General features: G+C 41.9%; 3 protein-coding genes across 4 annotated transcripts in view; 2 read left to right on the forward strand and 1 right to left on the reverse strand.

The window, feature by feature from the left end:
- LOC109485504 (plancitoxin-1-like) overlaps positions 1-2,332 on the forward strand; it is a 6,219-nt gene extending 3,887 nt beyond the window's left edge. The window contains exons 7-8 of the mRNA XM_019789190.1: positions 1,452-1,580; positions 2,098-2,332. Of these exons, the coding sequence (XP_019644749.1) occupies positions 1,452-1,580; positions 2,098-2,223 (255 nt within the window). The 3' untranslated portion in view covers positions 2,224-2,332. The remainder of the gene's footprint in view (positions 1-1,451; positions 1,581-2,097) is intronic.
- Positions 2,333-2,461: 129 nt separating this feature from the next.
- On the reverse strand, positions 2,462-9,136 carry LOC109485503 (serine/arginine repetitive matrix protein 1-like). The gene is made up of 6 exons (XM_019789189.1): positions 8,976-9,136; positions 8,242-8,292; positions 7,406-7,561; positions 4,330-6,940; positions 3,879-3,961; positions 2,462-3,611 (listed from the first exon to the last, which is right to left on the reverse strand). The coding sequence occupies exons 1-6, from the start codon at positions 8,994-8,996 to the stop codon at positions 3,450-3,452; spliced, it is 3,084 nt and encodes a 1,027-aa protein (XP_019644748.1). The 5' UTR covers positions 8,997-9,136; the 3' UTR covers positions 2,462-3,449.
- Positions 9,137-9,267: 131 nt separating this feature from the next.
- The window catches only part of LOC109485508 (maternal embryonic leucine zipper kinase-like), a 31,911-nt gene continuing 28,061 nt past the window's right edge, over positions 9,268-13,117 (forward strand). For both annotated transcript variants that reach the window (XM_019789195.1, XM_019789196.1), the window contains exons 1-8: positions 9,268-9,386; positions 10,838-10,940; positions 11,078-11,163; positions 11,320-11,436; positions 11,637-11,780; positions 12,009-12,077; positions 12,308-12,400; positions 12,860-12,958. In XM_019789195.1, the coding sequence (XP_019644754.1) occupies positions 10,880-10,940; positions 11,078-11,163; positions 11,320-11,436; positions 11,637-11,780; positions 12,009-12,077; positions 12,308-12,400; positions 12,860-12,958 (669 nt within the window). In that variant the 5' untranslated portion in view covers positions 9,268-9,386; positions 10,838-10,879. The remainder of the gene's footprint in view (positions 9,387-10,837; positions 10,941-11,077; positions 11,164-11,319; positions 11,437-11,636; positions 11,781-12,008; positions 12,078-12,307; positions 12,401-12,859; positions 12,959-13,117) is intronic.

Here is a 13,117-nt window from a genome sequence, read left to right on the forward strand (position 1 = left end):
AAGGATGGAGGGTTCTGGTTGGTGCACAGTCTGCCCAGGTTCCCGAACTGGCTGGAGGAGTCATACACCTGGCCTGTGGGAGACTTCTCCACCAAGTATGCACACATCTTCATGTGTGTCACATTTGAGCACATCACCTTCAGAATGATCGGTGAGTAAAGTTTGCACAAGAAATATATGCAGCTCAGGTGAGTTTATGAATGATGTTGTTGGTAGGTTTGTAAATGGCACTTGATGTTTGTTTTAACAGTTGCTTTAACGTTCAGCTATCTTCTAAGGTAGTCATTTGGCTTCAACTTTGTATTGGTTACGGGTTTAGGCAGCTGGGAGAAGGTTAACAGAAAAAAGGTTATCATTTCCTGAGCCAAGTATGGCAACGTGCTGTTACGTATGATAGCAATTAATAACTTTTACTTGATGTAGGCATGTTACTTCCATCCTATTTGCAGAGAGCTAAATTGATTGGATAGCAGGCTAGCATGTGAAATATTTCCTTCTTGTTGTGGTTTTGTAGGAAAGCTTCTCATGTACATGGAGCCTGCCATCTACGACGCGAGCCTCCCAGCAACCCTACAGGAGGATAACCCTTACTTCTCCCCTGCCATGGATGGGGTGGGCCTGCTGTGCCACCATGGAACAAGAAGGCGCCTCTGGTGTCCAGAGGAGGGTGGATGTCCTCAGTTTCACCAAGTCTGGCAACTACACAGAAGGTGTGGTAACAGAACTGTGCTTTGTGATCACTTTGTGAAGAAGAGTAAGAGGTTATAAACATAATTCTATAACAGTAAAGGTAGATAATGTAGTGTACTGTAGTCTTGTACTGTAGTACTGTAGTCTTTTTGAGGCTGTAGGGGCAGTGTAATGATGATTCACTGTGTCTAGGGCATGGTATTGGAAGTTGGAGCCCATCTCTCTCCTTCCACTGCCTTCTACCTCACCAACCAAAGTCAGGTACCCATTTTATACCTGGGTGGAGTGAGGAAAGTCATGTAAAGCTCAAAGCAACATCCAGCTAGAAATGCAAGAATAGCCAGTAGGCCATTTGATGCCACTACATGATACTATAGGCAACAACTACATGCACAGTGACATTTCATGTGTGCATATTTCTGTATATTCCAGAGATGTACAAGTCATTTGTGGCAAAACATTTGGACTCTGACCTGACAGTACAGTCCTGGAGGACAGCAAAGGACAGCATACCCAACAGCTGCTGGAAACCTAAGGTAGTTTTATTTTTGGTTGAGGGTGTACACTGCAGTATATAATGGTGACAACAGAAGTGAACTATATGTCACAACTATGGAAACAAATTATTGGACATGTTTGGAAGTTATCGCAAGAACATGGTCAAATGACAATGTGGTTTACCTGTGAGTTTTTGAGTGTGGTCAAAGACTACTCTGTATATCACAGTATAAAACAGTTTGCATACTAAAATCTTGTTGTAGGTGAAGAATGTGAAGAAAGTTAAGCTGCCCTATGATGTGGAGTTTGCATCCAGCAAGGACAAGTCCAAGTGGGCAGTCACTACAGGGGGCAAGAGTAAGTGGACCTGTGTCGGCGACATGGACAGACAGGTACCCTACTTTACCTTGTCTCAATTTTTTTTCTTCAAAACATTAGTATTCTAAGGAACACTGTATGGTAAATATGAGGAGTGTGTAATGGTAGTTCAGCACCAAGGAGAGTGTGTGATGATAGGTCAGCACCAAGGACAGTGTGTGATGATAGGTCAGCACCAAGGACAGTGTGTGATGATAGGTCAGCACCAAGGACAGTGTGTGATGGTGGTCTAGTACCAGAGACAGTGTGTCATGGTAGTTCAGCACCAGGGACAGTGTGTGATGGTAGTTTAGTACCAGGGACAGTGTGTGATGGTAGTTCAGCACCAGGGACAGTGTGTGATGGTAGTTCAGCACCAGGGACAGTGTGTGATGGTAGTTCAGTACCAAGGACAGTGAGTAATGGTAGTTCAGTACAGCGACAGTGTGTGATGGTGGTTTAACAAAAGGGACAGTGTGAGACGGTACTAGCTCAGTACCACGGACAGTTATCATTTCTTCAGACTGTTAGAAAACTTTTTTCCATGTCCAGGAGCGGGAGAAGAATCGAGGAGGTGGAACCCTGTGCCTGAAGGTTCCGGGGGTCTGGGAGGCTTTCACTGCTGCAGTAGCAGACACAGAGAAGTGCAAGAAAACCACCAGCAAGACTGAATTGTGACAACAGTGGATACCATTAGAATATACATAGCCTGTACAAGAATGGATTTTAGGATAGTTTTCTGATTAATGTTTGAGATTGTGAATTCCCTGCTGGAGGAATAATTTTCTTTTCAACCCTTCTGAATGCTAATGTGATGTCAGTTCTATCATGCACTTCCCCAAGAATCATACCAGTAAAGCACAGAATAACTCAAGTTCAGGAATAATACATTGAACTCGTATATTTTTTACGATACAAAAATCTACATATGTACAAACTAAATCATTAGTCTATCTTATCTAGCAGTGTTACAGAGAGGGCAGTGTATCAATGTTTCAGGAAAGACAGTTGTAAAGCTGGAGAGTGTTCAGTTTCGGTACAAATACAAAACTTCCTATTTTGGTTTGTCTACTGATATGTTATCAATAACTTCAGAACAATGACATTTCTTTCACCTTAACACTACTATACTAGTAAAGCCTCAGGGTACAAATTGTTTCACTTGGTGTATCATATGTGCTGCTGTGACAACTGAAATAAATCTGTTGTTAGGTTTCAAAACTTTCATTCCATCTTCATTGAATTAGCTAAATAGGTGAAACTCAATGTCTAACAAAGCTTTAAGCTTGAGTCAGTTGAGAGCAGAGTTGGTCCTCTGGTCAGGTAATGGAACAAAAATGCCACCCTCAAAAACAGTTTAGGATCTGTGTCAAAAAATCTCCCCTCAGAGGCTCTTGACAACAGAAATTTGTACAGTCGAGTATGTAACATTATTTTCAATTAAAGTTTCTTCCAAAAACACAAGAAACATGGCAACTACCTATTGAAATGTACCTACTGTATGTGCATGAACACTGTCCTACCATAGTTAGACTGTGTAGTATCAGCCCTTTTGGAGAAGGTAATAATTTTAGAACCAGACATTTGTACCTTATATACATCTGTATAGAATTTTCTTGTTCAACACAACATAAACTTTCCTTGCCATGCATGGCATGGTAACATAGGATATTTCTTTGCGTTTGTCTCTGGATGTATGTAACAATGAACAAACTTGAATAGATGAACGAAAATAGAAAAGCACTATACTGTGATGACTAATTAACAATGTGTTGTAATCTGTGCTTCTCTGAAAAGCACCAGGTTCTCTCTCATGAAACGCAATACTAACCAAAGCTTTGTATGTAGCTACCTACTTATTCTAAACTAACATTTTAGATACCTAAGGAAGTGTTTGTGGTTTATCAGTTCCCATATTTTTTCTTGTCCATCTCAATCTCTTTTTTACGTTGGAGGATGGCAGCGTTCTTTTGCTGGATAAGGCGGATGCGGGCGTCCAGTTCGCTTTCATCTGGTCGGACTTCCAGCTGCAGTCCTGGTTTCTTGGACGAAGATGGAGCAGGAGACTGTAGGGGTGAAAGAGAACCACATGTCAGTTGCCACATTCCACCAACTACTGACTGTGTGTGGTACTGCAGCTGCAGGACACCTATTTACTGTGTATGGTACTGACTTTTGTCACCTTTTTATTACAAACTCAAAGAGAAAGCTTAATAGCTTAATACCTGTTTCCTGGCAGTTGCTGGAGCATCCAGGTCTCTTTGGATGTCCTGTTTGATCTTGATTTGGATCTGCTGCCTGGATATGGCTGGTTGGGGGGCCTGTCTCTGTACCTTGGACTGCAGGCCTAGCCGCTCATGGATGGACTTCCGTTTGACAGGAACTTCTTCTGGTGCGTCTGGAGTGGGATTTATCACTAGGGGATAACAGAATACATTAGGTTAGATTTCTTTCTATTTCATCTATCCAGCACTTAGTCTAGTTATTTGACTGTTGAGGCACCACAGATAATCTGCTGACAAGTTTTGTCCACCCTTTGCTTTCTGTTCCTCAATGTTTCACTGTCATATTGGTCTATTCTCTGGTGATTTCTGTGCTTAGCATTTGCTATGTACAACTATGGGAATTAAACACACATCACTATCAATGGACTAGCCCCCTGCTGTAGTGATTGCACAACTGTGCAGCCCAAAGATTGTGGAAACGATGAGTGCTGCACTGCTGCCACATGCACCATGTATGGTTGTGGAAAAGACTCTACACCAAGGAAGTAACTGCCCTTACCTTCATCAGTAGAGATAGATATCTTTCTCTTCACACCCCGTTCTCGTTTCTTCTTTTTCTTCCCCTCCTCCCCACCACTGCTGTCTACTGTCTTTCTCTGCATAATCCTGACCCTCAGGTCTGACCCGTCCATGGTGTCAGCTCCTGGAGGGTCGGACAGAACAATTCTCTTCACCTGTACCTTTCTCTTCACTGCCTTCACCACAGGGCTTTTCCTCAATGTGTCTTCGACTATCTCTCGCTTGTCCTGCACAGGTTCTGGAGAGACGCTACGTTTCGGTAAGAGAGACTTGGGAGGAGAAATTTTAAGGGAAAGCAAAGATTTTATCTTGGGCTGCTCTGCATTACCCTCCAATGAAGAACCAGACTTATTAGACTCCTTTTCTGGTTTTAGTGTTCTTATTTTTTTAGGTGGGGAGTGAGGGACCCTGTCAGCCTTCTCAGGTGTGGCTACTTTCTTCTTTTCTGTTCTGTTTCTGTCTCGACTTCTGTGCTGTACTTCCTGAGAATTGTTTGGAGAGTGTCTGCGTGTGTTGTGCCTGTCTCTGTGTCTATCACGTGATCGCTGGTGCCGATCACGAGGGAAACCAGACCTATCCGGTCCATTCCGGTCCCTGTCTTGTCTCTTCCTGTCCCAGGGATCAAGGCTATCTGGAATATTTGTGCGTCCCTGAGTCGTCCTTAGCAGGCCCAACCCACGGCCTTCTTTACTGTCCTCTCCAACATCTTTCTTAGTCTGTCTGAACCTGGACTCTTCAGTTTCAGACTCACTTTCACTGTCACTCAGCATAGAAGACGAACTGGACCCAGCACTCTCTGACCTCACTGAAATTCTCCTTGTCTCCTTCTTGGGTTTCTCTTTACTTTCTTTCCTCTTATCTTTCTCCACTGGTAAATTTTTGATGTTCAATGAATCAAGACCATCTGTCTTCTCCACTATGCCCTGGAGAGAGACTGTCTTTTTCTCCAGTTTTGCCTCCTTGCCCCCAAATTTCCTCCTCCTTGCCTCTAGCTTCTCATCTGTTGGTTTTTCTGTATCTTTAAAGGGAGACGTCTTACCCTCAGTTCTGTCTGGTATGACTTTGTGTGATTTTTCTCCCTTTTCCAAATTATTTCTACTGTGCCTCTCCCCAGGTCTGGAAGGCAGACCCCTTCTTTCTGACCTCCTTTTGGATTCTCGGACCTGGGGCTTTTGTAACGTCCTGTCAGCATTACGTTCAGGGGAAGGTGCATCTCTTCTGTAAGCCAAAGGCAGATGTCTACTCCTGTGTGCATCTCTTCCTCTATCTCTTGACCTGGAGTCAGATCTTCCTGACCTCTTGGCTACCTTTCTTGGTGGGGATTGAGATCTACTCCTCAGTCTCTTTCTTGATCTAGAGAGTGATTTAGAGTCCCGAGATTTTGAGACTGATCTACCTCTCTTTGACCTCAATGGAGATCCTGGTCTATCTAAGAGTTTGGGTGACTTAGATCTATTCCTGGGAAGTCGAACAGGCGACTGGGATCTCCGCCTCGCTACTTTGTGTGGTGACTGTGAAACTTTCCTTCCTACACTCCTGGACCGAGATCTGGAACATGAAGTTCTTCTTCTGTATCTCGTCCTAGAAAGTGACCTTGTCTTCCGCTGCCCGGCAGGACTTGGTGACCTTGACAGTGACCTTGACCTAGAGCGAGACTTAGAGGTGGACCTTGACGACGATCCATCAGAACTAGTAGTTGTGAATGAGACTGAGCTCTTGGACCTTGCACTTGGACTTCTTTCCGGAGAAGACTGACTTCTTTCTGAAGGAGATGGGCTTCTACTGGTTGAATTAGAACCTGATGAGGATGATGCACGAGATGCTGGTCTGTCTTCTTGTGCTTCTATTTTTTTTGTCTCACGTTCTGAGGGTGGGGAATTCTGGCAGCCCGCAATCTTGCCATTAACTGGCTCCCCATTATTCTGCTTAAGCTCTGTATGCTTCGAAGAGTTCTCAGATTCTACAGGAGCAAGACTTGCAGTTCTTAATTCATTCTTGGCTTCCTCCTGTTTTTCTAAGTCTGGTAACTTTTCCTTACCTACATTGTCACTTGAATTATCAATTTCTTTTGCAACTTCTTTACAATCTTTGTTTTCCTCTTCCTTTTCATTTTTTCTATTGCATTCTGCTTCATCAGAACTTTTCTCATCTTTTTCTACATCAGAAACCTCTCTTTCTTCCTCTTTTTCTGATTCAGAACTGCTTTCTCTGTTTCCTGCTTCCTCTTTTTCCTCTTCCTCTTTTTCTGAACTGCTTTCTTCCAGCTCTTCTTCCTCCTCTTCCTCTTCAGAGCTACTTGAACTTGACCTTCCAAGAATTTCTTCATCCGAGTCTGAATCGCTGTCATACCTGCTAAACTTGTCATTGCGCTTGGTTGGCGTTGATGGCTTTCCTTCGTTAGGAAGTACTGTCCTGTCAATCTTTGGCACACGTCCCCGCCCGCCCCTGTTCGGAGGCAGCCCGCCCATGGGAAGTGGAAGGTCATTCTCTGACTCTTCTCGTACGATGTTGATAGCGATCAGATTGCTTCTCTTGGGATGCCTGCGGTGACTGGGGAAGCCTGCCTGATTGTGAGGCCTTGGTGGGGGAACCTGGGGTGAAGTAAGTAGTTAAAAAGATTGATATGAACATCACAATGGCTGCAGCATAATATCAAGAAAATAGAAATGTTGGAACTAAATTTGGATAATCTACATGTACCTAACTTTGCTATGTTGCACAGTGACACGAACTGTCTCAATGTCAGAATGCTATACAGGTTTTTCACATCCGCCATGTTGGATTACGGTGTACGTCTGTTCAACATGCCAATATGCTGCTACTTAATTTACTAGTACCCTCAAACATCTGGTTGGCAATATTCATACAATGATTATTATGACGTCAACTGCTGCTGACATCAACAACTGCTGATAGTAATCAATATCTAGTTACTTCTGGGAAATGAAGTTTTGTTTCCACACTCTCAATTAAGCCGTAGATGGTGAGGAGTGTTACATCATACGATCCTCACCAAAACACTTTTTGGAAGTCTGAAATTTCAGATTTTGTTTTACCTGTGTTGGTCCAGTTGGAGGGACATTGGCTTGTACTGAACCCCCAGGTTTGGACTTGGCCTTGAGAGACTGGAGCGCTGCCAGACGAAGGGCCTCCAAGTCCTCGTCATCATCATCACTGTCCTCACCGGTGACTGCTGGGGAATCTTCACTCTGCTACAAGACATAAACAAGCAAGGCAGTCAGAGATGGCAGATTTAAACCTTTAGCACTATTGCTTTGCAACCCTTCTTCTAGTCCCAAAAATAACAACAATGATCAGTGCCGCATTCCGTGTTTTGAGAATCTCAACACCGCACAGACAGACAAATGGACACAAAAAGCACAATTGTTCACATCCTTGGGATGAACAACCAAACGATGCAAATCAAACTGTCGAGGTCTAGCAGGGTTCTCACCAGGATTTTTTCACAGCGTAGGGGTCAGGTATAGAAGGGCAACTTTCTGCGGCGCGAGTCACGCACCAAGTCCCCAAAACATGGGCCTGATATTCTCCCCCAAAAATTTTGTAACTCATATTAACCACTTAAGTATTTATTGTTTATTGGGGGACAGATTTTGTTTTCCCTCTGTTATAGCTTCATTCTTAAGTTATATTTTCATTTTTTTTAAGATTAATGAAGCTTCTGCCCCCAAAAACCACCCCTACGCTGGTTGAAACACAGTGTAGAGGGCTAAATCACAGCGTAGGGGGTCAAAATCACAGCGTAGGGGGCCCCTACGCTCAAACAGCCTAATGAGAACTATGCTAAGGTAGCTGTTTGATACCAAATTTGCAATGGGTATGGGGTTAGGTAGCAGGGAGGAGGTTGACACATTGCCTTGGTTTCACTTACAGTTTTAAGTGAAGCCAGCACAGCTGTCCGAAGGGACTGCAAGTCTTCTTCCTGAAATCAGAAAGAAAGTGGTATTAAACAACTGCCAAATATCATCCACACAGGATGAAATGAAAAGACTTCAACTTTCTTCTAGTTTGATTCTCAGCTGAATAAAAAAAGTGATAAATTATAATCTTTGTCAAACAAAAGGTAAGCAGTCTTTCCTCTATTGTTCAATGGATTTTAGTGGTGATACAGAAGAAAAAGTAACATGTTCTAGGAGACTCTCAACATACATAAAGTATGGAAAAAACACAACATCGTAGTGCAACTTTTAGAGGCCACGTGACTCTAACGCAATACACTAGTATTTAGGACACTGAACAACAATAACAACATACTACTGTTTATTTGCATTGTTTGGCCGATAAAACAGGTGGAACATACTGGCTTGACTCACACAATGTAAGCATATCTCTGTGTACAAGACTAGGAAGACACTCCAAGTCCAACATAATTTTGACTGACAAAACGACAGGAACAGACTGACAGAAGCAGACAAGATCTTCTGTATTTTCTGCCGAACTTCGTTTCAATCTACCAAAGAAAATATAACAATCTTCAAAGGCAAAGTGGTATCAACTATATCCCCGTATTCTCTGGACTCCGTGTGAGCTAATAAGAAGTCCTAAAGGTTTCAAACTACAGCTAAATAAAGGGAAAGTATGAGAAAGTCGCGGGACATTTCCTACCTCGACGTCCGACGCCATCATTGCTATCCTCGTGGAATCGTTTACTAAACTTTAGGGGTGTACCTATAAAACGTATATAACAGTACACGCTGTCAAACATTCTATATACTTTAACATATTACCATTCTACAAATATTACCTATATTAATATATATTTCGTAGTTGTAGGTCTTTTAATTGAGGTAAACTTTGAACTTACGGATATACAAGATTTTAAATCACCCAACAGGTAAAGTTATGGTATAGTCTAGTATCCCAGGGGCCTTTGTGAGCGCACAATGTCCTGAGAACGAGAGCATTACTGAGTGTCGTGGGGACGAGTCTAGCTGCTGATTGGTCAGTCGTGACGTCACTCCTTGACGGAGGCCATTTTGAAAACCAGTATCCAGATAGAGATCCGGACTGTTGCAGGCAAGTAAAAAATTCCGTCCAAAATATGCGCTTTTCCTTGCTAATATGTGAATGTCTACATTGCTATATACACATGTTCGAACAAAAAGATACTTATGATAGCTTTGAAGTTGTGATGACGACTTAGTTGGCACTGTCGTCGATATTTTGCAAAATGAAAATTTATGTGGTTGGTTCAAAAGGTTTCGTATGCAACGGTTTAGTATAATTTTGGGGGTGATCCCTTTTCTTGAATTGCTTCTTATTTTCGAGCAATGCATTTGACCAGGGTATTTGTGATCTCACAGTCATCAATTTATGTGGCCCCTTGTCTGGTGAAAAATATTAAACTTTCCGTTGTGACATACTCAACGGATACTAGATTTAAAAAATCATGTCGAGATCTTAAATTTTACAGATCTCATCCATATGGCGATCTCAAGTTGGAGCTCAAACTAACTGCATTTTTACTTGTTTTTTTCTTAAAGCCTATTAATGTCTGTTTATACCCTTTGTTGAGTGCTCAGTTTGTGTACTCTGAACTGTTTGTTTTACTTGAGACAAAAGATGGATATAATTTGCATGAGAATAGATTACAGGTAATCACTGTGTAAAGATAAACTTGCTGGCACACTTTCAAATTTGCTCCACTTTTCTGAGATAACTGCTTACCAGTACCCTTTCTATTTAACTATTCCGTTAAAGGGTGCCTGGTCTAAACAATCTACCATATGAGGAGAGACTTAAGGTGCTTAGGCTCCCGACACTGGTATACAGAAGAATACGTGGGGACATGATCATGACCTACAAATACACTCATGGGAAGCTGGACACAGAGGGTTGCCTACCAAAAATGCAAGAAAAAAGAAGGACAAGAGGGAACAGCCTACGACTAAACAAAAGATCAGTGAACAACAACAAAAGACTGTTTTTCTACAGCAACAGGGTAGTAACATGGTGGAACAGTCTACCGGAAGAGGTAGTGTCAGCCCCAAGTGTGAACAGTTTTAAAAATAGACTGGACAAACACATGAGAAGTCATCCAGTGGTGTACAACCCCCGGGCATTGGACAACCCCCACAAGATGACCATGTCAACGCAGTAAACTACAAGGAGCGGCTCAAAGTGGAAGAGAACTTCCTACCGAGACGAAAGATCTACTCTACTCTACTCTACTCTAAAAAATATTCAAAGACAGTTCAAATCAAAGTTCAGACTACTTCTACAAATTATGGAGATTACTTCCAGATGTTTCAAATTCAACTGTTTTTTCCAGTTCGTGATAAGTGTGGACTAGTTCTGTCAGTTCATAGTGACACTGACTGAAGAAGAATGATAGATGTCACTCAAAACATCCTCAATAGATTAAATCTCCGTTATCTTTTAACCTAACTCACTCTAACCTCTGTCAACATATTCCCAAACACGATTGTTCAAGTAATGTATTGTACTACTACTTTGCACTTCTTCAGATCTTTGTTGTATCTTGAGTTGAGGACCTGAACCCAGTCAGGATGCCGACACCCTACAGGCCTATAGAGGAGTACTACCAACTTAGGCACACCATCGGATCAGGTCAGACACTTCTGTCTAATCGTCATACCACAGTCTGACGAAACAAATTTTTACTATTTCTTTTTAAAAGAATGCTTGATGTTTTGTTTGTAGAAGTGGAAGTACAAATACTTTAACAACGTTTCCCTTTTTTCTAGGTGGTTTTGCCAAGGTGAAGTTGGCACATCACATCTTGACAGGAGAAAAAGTGGCTGTGAAGATCATGGATAAGGCAGCACTGGGGGTTGGTTACTCTTTCTGTTGTACTGTTTGGCAACAACTTTTTTCGACAAATATTGTAAAGTTATGTCTCAAGTTTTGTGATTGTGTACTTTGCGCCACTGGCTGTTACTTGGTGTTAGTATTCTGACTCCATATCTTTTTCCATCCCCATTTCTAGCCGGACCTTCCCCGTGTGCAGATTGAGATAGAAGCCATGAAGACCCTGACACACCAGCATGTGTGTAAACTGTACCAGGTGTTAGAGACAGACACCAAGATCTTCATGGTACTGGAGGTGGGTAACTACTAACCACTAACCAGTCATCTGCAAGTATTAGATCATGTAAAGCTCAGGGCAACATCCAGCCAAAAATACAAGAAAACAAACTTGTGATCTCTCTGCCATTCAATACCACAAATGTGTCAAAGATGTCCCTTTGAGTCTGTTAGTGTTAAAGAAGATATTTATGATATTTCTCTTATTTTCCTGTCCAGTACTGTCCTGGAGGAGAACTGTTTGACTACATTGTTGCCAAAGACAGACTGCCAGAGGAGGAGGCCAGGGTGTTCTTCAGACAGATCGTGTCGGCTGTTGCCTATATCCACACTGAAGGGTATGCACACAGGGACCTCAAACCGGTATGTCTAATTTGCATTTTACCAGTATTTTTAAATATACAATTTTGATCAATCAGTTTTTCACACCTAAAATTGTTTTGAACTTTCAACAGGGCTCAAAGTACCCACCCAACCAAGTAAAAGAATACTGGCTTGGTATCATAAATTAAGGAAAACAGATAAAAATGGATGTTGAGCCTTAACTTGTAATGGGTTAGATGTTTTCTCATTTCTTGCCTCTTTTTACAGGAAAATCTTCTCCTTGATGAAACCCACAACTTGAAACTGATAGATTTCGGTCTATGTGCCAAACCCAAGGTGAGAATGACATTTACTGTCAGATGTTCAAAGTAAATTGTATTATAGTTAAAGCTTGTCATTGTTGTCATACTTTTGTCTCATGGTTGTTGTGACAAAGATATAATACTTCAACAAACTGCTGTTCTCTCAGCAAATACAATGTAAGATGCTCAGAATGTTGGGCAAGCCATATCCCATTCAGTCATGTGTGTAATGAAGTTTTACTCACACTATTGTTTGATTTCCAGGGTGGGATGGACCACCAGCTGAGCACGTGCTGCGGCAGCCCTGCGTACGCCGCGCCCGAACTCATCCAGGGGGACGAGTACCTAGGGGCAGAGGTAGGGGGCGCTCCTGTTAACCATGCAAAAATAACTGCTTTTCTGGGATGCAATGAAGTTTTAAACCTTGTGTGCACAAGTTGTGTGAGAGACCATTGCGTTTGAGCCATCACACAAATGTCTTCTTTCTATTCTTATTGATAAGTGTGGTGGGTTCTTAAAAGAACACACAAAAACACGCAGAGACACATACACATACACTTATATATCGAAAGACATTTTTCTGCATATCTACACTGGTGTGGGTAACATTCATTAAATTGTATTGTTGTAGACTCAAGGAAGGATAGTATGAATTATGTAACACCATAATAAAACAAACAAACAAAAACAAACAAGCTCAACCTCATTACAAGAGGGCTGCAACTCCTACCAGTAGCGAACAAATCAGACTCTAGCCACCCGTGGCTGGATCGTGATTGGAAGCCGTGGTACACTACAGTGTTGTACCCCCTGTAGGCTGATGTTTGGAGTATGGGAGTGTTGCTGTATGCCCTGATGTGTGGCTTCCTGCCTTTTGATGATGATAACGTGGGAGCTCTGTACAGGAAAATCAGGGTATGTATCTTCTTCTTTTTTATTTGTCAGTCAGATTTTACTGTCTTCATCTTTTCTGATTTAAAAAGAAAAGATGATACATGTATGTACCATTCTTGACATACATATATATATATATATATATATATATATATATATATATATATATACTACTACGTA

This window comes from Branchiostoma belcheri, unplaced genomic scaffold (genome assembly GCF_001625305.1).
Source record: "Branchiostoma belcheri isolate BF01 breed outbred unplaced genomic scaffold, Haploidv18h27 scaffold76, whole genome shotgun sequence".
Lineage (NCBI taxonomy): Eukaryota > Metazoa > Chordata > Leptocardii > Amphioxiformes > Branchiostomatidae > Branchiostoma > Branchiostoma belcheri.

What these genes read in the sequence shown, in the direction of transcription:
- LOC109485503 (XM_019789189.1), bottom strand. Translation starts at nt 8,996, where the DNA reads ATGATGGCGTCGGACGTCGAG. An exon ending in TGATGGCGTCGGACGTCGAG is followed by an intron (nt 8,293 to 8,975) that starts GTAGGAAATGTC and finishes TTCTGATTTCAG; the next exon opens with GAAGAAGACTTGCAGTCCCT. An exon ending in TGCTGGCTTCACTTAAAACT is followed by an intron (nt 7,562 to 8,241) that starts GTAAGTGAAACC and finishes TATGTCTTGTAG; the next exon opens with CAGAGTGAAGATTCCCCAGC.